At 44.9% G+C, this 5,472-nt stretch overlaps 1 protein-coding gene across 1 annotated transcript in view; it reads left to right on the top strand.

Moving 5' to 3' along the window:
* Positions 1 to 1,818: 1,818 nt before the first annotated feature.
* The window catches only part of gpc4 (glypican 4), a 6,962-nt gene continuing 3,308 nt past the window's right edge, over positions 1,819 to 5,472 (top strand). The window contains exon 1 of the mRNA XM_079168193.1: positions 1,819 to 2,518. Within this exon, the coding sequence (XP_079024319.1) occupies positions 2,362 to 2,518 (157 nt within the window). The 5' untranslated portion in view covers positions 1,819 to 2,361. The remainder of the gene's footprint in view (positions 2,519 to 5,472) is intronic.

Below are 5,472 nucleotides of genomic sequence, written 5' to 3'. Positions count from 1 at the left end.
TTTTTTTTACATTCCTTGGATTTAACTGATTGTCTTATCAGGGTGAAATTTAACTTAAATGGCTTTCTTTCCAGTGTCACAAGAAGAAACGAGTTGCAAGGAGGGCAAAGGTCACGACAGCAGATCCAACAAACTGCCCCCTGAGAGAGAAAAAGAGAGAAAACAGTGGTGCAACAATATGAAAGAAATATGAGGGAAGGACACGAGAGATGTTCTTTGGCGAGTCGAGGACGGGCCCGGATATGGGGGGATTCTGGGTATCTGTTGAACAGATGGCACGTTGAAACGTTTCAGAAGTAACATTTCAGTGCGGATGCAGGCTCCAACATTTCAGACACGTGTAGGTCGAAACTATTCGGCCTGAAAATTACCTTGTTTTGTGTTGAAGGGATTTGCTCAAGTTTTCCCTTGACCTCAGTGTTTATCTCCAGGGCGTTCTGCGGATGCTTCAACACAAACAAGAATAAATTCAACTGAAGTTTGGAGTGATTTGGGGATTATTTCATATAAACACTCCACAACAGCGAGATGTTCGGAAGGTTTGTGCCTATAAATAAAGAAAATTGTGCTGTAATAATTAATTCGATCACTTTTATAATAACTTCGTCCACTTGTGCAGCCCCGCCATACTCCCGGCAGACTGTTTACTCTATAGTTTACGCTATATGACAGGCAGCTGCATATAAGAGACACGGCGGCCGCACTGCAAACAGCCTGACCTGTGTTTGTGTAAGGACCGGGCCTGTAATTTTGGACTGCCTGGTTACGGTACCACGAGCCGGGTTTTAATCCAATGGGTTTTAAACAAACCAAGATGCATCGGATTATAAAGGCTGAACAGAAATAACACATTTGGAGAAAATGTGTCTTCACTGCCATGTGCTGTCTGTCAGGCAGCAAAGACAGCAGTTCGTCAAAAAGCAATAAATTCTGCACCATAATGTCCTCAAATGTATCATCACGGGCAAGCTTCAATCACAAAGTGTTTTTCAAATGTTTGGGTCCCCTAATGGTCTTACGGGTATTTCCAATGGGTCCATGAGATAGAGAGCCCCTAATCTTCACTCATTATTTCACTTATTTGACGTTAGGACAGACCTTTAGTTCAAAGGACTTTTATCTGTGTGGTTATCTCCAGTCTGACAGTTAAAGCAGATAAGAAAGCCCTCTCAAACCCAGGTCAAGAGGGGCTCCGCAATTAAAGAGATTTGTGATTTTTAGGACTTTTGGTTATCTAGTGTTTCCTTTCCTTATGCCATGTGTGGACCAATAATAAGTCCTCATGTTATGCCATCAGCTCCAGTCCTGATTCTCAAGACTGGTTTCCACCATAGACTGTCTATGGGAACGTCTATATCGTGTATTTGACTGTAAATGGGACCATACTTTAAAAATGGACATCATGCTGTATTGAAGATGACTTCTAACTAGCCAGCGAGGCCATAAACTCGTGTTCACAATGTTTACTGAGGTAATAAATCTTGGTAGAAGTAGCTGATTTTCCCATAAACTTTCCATACTCTTTCCAACCAGAGGAGTCGCCCCCTGATGGTTATTTAAAAAAACTAATCTAAACTCAAGGCACTTCTGCATCGGCTTCACTTTTCAGAACCGTACGGGTCTCCGCCTGTTTCCACCAGTCTAGACTTTCTTGAAGGAGAGAGGCAGGTTTTGAAGTCCCTGCTCCATGCTCCACCCCTGGTGTTCCTGTTTTCCAGGTCTTTGTCCCCGGAACTTGCACTCACTCCTGGGTGTCCACTAGGGTTTTTCTGCTCGCATCTGGATCCCAGTTCGACCAGCGTACAGTCCAGCGTCCTGTCCGACAGAAAACCACGGCCTCGAGTTTGGAAAAGAGAGCGAGAAAAAGGAAAGGAAAGGAAGCAGAAAAGAAGGAGCCACTTTCCACCGTCTCACTCTCCTCCCGTGATTTAAACTGCCGTCGAAGTCGTGAAGCAGCAGTGTGCTTCTGAGATTCTTGCCTGAAGAGAAAAAAAAAAACTTTTTCCCATGTTTTAAAACTATCGTTTTGTTTCTTTTTTTCCCGTGTTTTTCTCGACTGAGTCTGGAACTCGACATTCACTGAACACACTCGTGCTTTTAAACGGACGACGGTTGCGTTATCGTCGGTGTGTGTTCCTCCTCCTCAGAGCCTCAGAGCTGTGAATGAAGTATCTGTTGAGCTGAAGCGGCTCCATGAGGAAACTTCGGCGTGGGAGTCGCTGAAACTTTGTGCTAGGCTACACACACCTGAGCGACTTTATATATATATATATATATAAATATATTTATATATATATATATATATATCTTTTTTTTAAAAACACTTTTTTAGTGCTGGTAACTTGTTCTTGCTGCGGCACCATGAAGCCCGTGTCGGTGCTGTGTGTAGTGAGCACGCTGGTCGTGTTGTGTGTCTCGATGACTGCGGAGCAAAAGTTGAAAAACTGCAACGACGTCCGAGCCGCGTACAGCTCCAAAGGCTTCAACGTCAACGATGTGCCCAACAAAGGAGTCAACGGTGAGTTATTTTAGTTGTTATATTTTCTGGCTCTTTATAACCTTAAAATACCGTAGTCCAGAGCAGTTGGTTTCCCAAAGTGGGGGCCGGGGACCCCCCGTGGGTCCCGGAGAAGTCCCCCGGTGGTCCTTAGGCTAATGAGAACTTTTCTTTTAAAGCTAGCAGCGTTAGCATAATGCGGGCCCGGGTAAAGGTCTTAATGCAGCACCATTGTTATGGTCTCAAACACAGTGGAGACAGTTGGCTCTTCAAAGTCATAACTCTTTTTAAAAAAGTTGTCTCCAGATGGTTTTCTTGTTCACCAAATCTTAAAAAAAAAAAAAAAAAAAATGCCATAAAGTTCAGAAGTCATGAATAAACTGTCACTTTTGTACATGGACATCTTGTGCTTCTGTCAACGTCTGTGTGGAAACATGGTTAATCATGCAGACATGGGGCCTTTTCTTTTCTTTTCATGTGTTATAACTTACAGTACATTGTGAAGTTGTGTGTGTGTGTGGCAGTGAAACATTTGTGGGACGCATTCTTCAGGCTGAGAAGCACTCCGCCGCTCCACTGTTTAAATATAGTCCTCATTTAGGAAATACTTGTAGGTAATTCATAACAATGAAGAGGTATAATCAACACACGGGCTGAAGGAAGCCAGGCCTGTGTTTATTCCCAGGCTTCCTCAGCGGAGGCTCCTATGGTTGTGAAGTGCAGGCAGCCTGCAGTGATTCAGTAAACAAGTCCTGTGCCTTTTGAACAAGGCGTTTGACCCCCCCCCCCCCTCCCTCTCGCTCTCTCTGGGTTAGTAGATTTTGTGGTTTTCACATTTTCTGTGCAGGCACACGTTGTACTCCCACATTTGCCTCTAGTCTAGTTTGCACGACAGGATGTTATGCACCAATGGTTGCCTCTCGGTAATAGAGGAGCTGCTGTGTTGCTATAGACAGACAAAGAGGTGAGAAGGCAAATCAATTTAGCTAATCACGAGTTAAACCCAAGTGATGGAAACTTGTGTGTGTGTGGGGGGGGGTGGGGGGACTTTTCACAGTGAAGGCTTGAAGGGGAGACAGGGGAAGGGGGTTGGGGGTTTGAAATTCCACTGTGCCCTGCATACTTTAAATCCCTCCCTTCTCTCATTTCCCTTTCATTTATACGGTGGCTAAAATGAATATGCACGCATATATTCGAAACCCGTAAGTTCCGTCCGGTTTTGGTTGCCAGTTCTGCAGCGGCTTCACCTCGTTTGAAATGACAGAAGTAGGCCGTCCACGCCTGGCCGCTGTCATGTTTTCCTCCTCTTCTTCAAAAGTAATGTCCCAGTGCAGAGTTATCTCAGTGGACTTAATAATTAACTTTTCTCCTCAAACTTTCCCACGTTCATATTTTTTTTTCCCCCCAGCTTTTGGCCAAAGTGTTCACAGCGTTATTTCCTCTTGACAAGGGTGACCAATTTGTATGGCTCCTCTTTATTGTACCAATGTCCTTTATTAGTTTACTTTGCATAGTAAGAGGATGTTCACACTGTCTTTTTTTTTTTTTCGTCTGTTGACAACGGCTCATTACAATTTGAGTCGGACGTAACTGTCAAAGGAGCCGAGGACTTATTTTTTTCTCCCCCCCCCCCCCCCCCCCCCCCCCCCCCCAGCATTTCACACGAGTCTATAGGACCTTTTGTTTTCTGCCTGTATGTCTTTGTGATGCTAAATGTCATTGAGAGTACCCCAACATGTCTGCGTTGGTCGGACTTAATTGTCTTGCACCTCTGGGTTTTTGAAAGACGGATCTGAATGAAGGCAGTTTTTATTGTGCAGGTTTGTGTGCTCCACACACGTGCCCTTTCCTTCTTACAATAGATTCCCGGTGTATGTCTGGGCCTTAGGCCGGGCCGACCTCGGTGAGCAGCTCTTTTGTCGTCGGAGGAGACTGAGATAATTGATCCATAGAAAGCAACGAGGTCTACTGTCATTAAAGAGAGCCGAGGGTCTCCAGAAAGCAGAATGAACGCACACACGGAAGCTCCGCGCTCTCGAAAACGCTCCATGTTGCCGGGGGAGAAATGGCTCCAGATGTGCAGTCTGATTGAACTCCAGCCGTGTTTGTCAGAGCATCACTTCTCCACTTAGTGATGGGTCAAACTCTCGTGTTTGAATTGAACCGGATATGAAGTCGCAGACCATTAATTACCTGCAGAGTTTTAGCTTCGACGGTTAATAATCAAAGATCGGAGAAGTTAGTTCCACTTCTAACATCTGCAGCAGTTGAAATACTGAATACAGGGTGTATATGGAAAATAACGGGCCCTTCTGACGTGAGCCATAACTGTGCAGCCCGAGAAGACATACTTGGAAAATGACACAGTATCTTTGTGCCAGTTGTCACAGGGGGAACTTTTTTCTGACGTGTTTACCTCCTTTTTGATACGCGCATCATAACTCTGGTGGAATATGAGTCTTATTGGAGGCGCGGGGTTCAACCCTCGCCTCCCACAACCACAGACATCTCGTGTTATTGTTGGCAGCGCGCAGATAAGAACGTTTGTTGCCATTCGTATTAACCGAAGGGCTCGGCCGAAGCCAGATTTGAGATTCAATAAAAGGTCTTTTAATGCAGTAAAAAGTAAAATGGAAACCCTGATTGCTTTGGCACAGGCCGAACTGAGCGATGCGGAGGAATTCCTCGTGGATCCCATGGTATCAATCTTTTACCGCTCACGTGGAAGCGGTTCAAGAACTCATTCCCCAAGTTTTCTTTCCTGCTGCAGGATGATTTGTTTAGGGCCTGTGGTTGAATACTTCACCTAAATGTGTAATAAATGGAGCTCGCAGCACTAATGATGACACATAAACAATGTCGGTAATTACACGGAATGTAAACGGGTGGTTTTACTCTCTGAACTTATCTGATGGTGATGATTTCTCCTAACGGTTATATTTGATACTGTGATGAATCCCCCCCCCCCCCCCCCC

This window comes from Pholis gunnellus, assembly GCF_910591455.1.
Source record: "Pholis gunnellus genome assembly, chromosome: 10".
Lineage (NCBI taxonomy): Eukaryota > Metazoa > Chordata > Actinopteri > Perciformes > Pholidae > Pholis > Pholis gunnellus.
The sequence above is the reverse complement of the archived record's forward strand: the minus strand, read 5'-3'. Positions and strand labels throughout refer to the sequence as shown.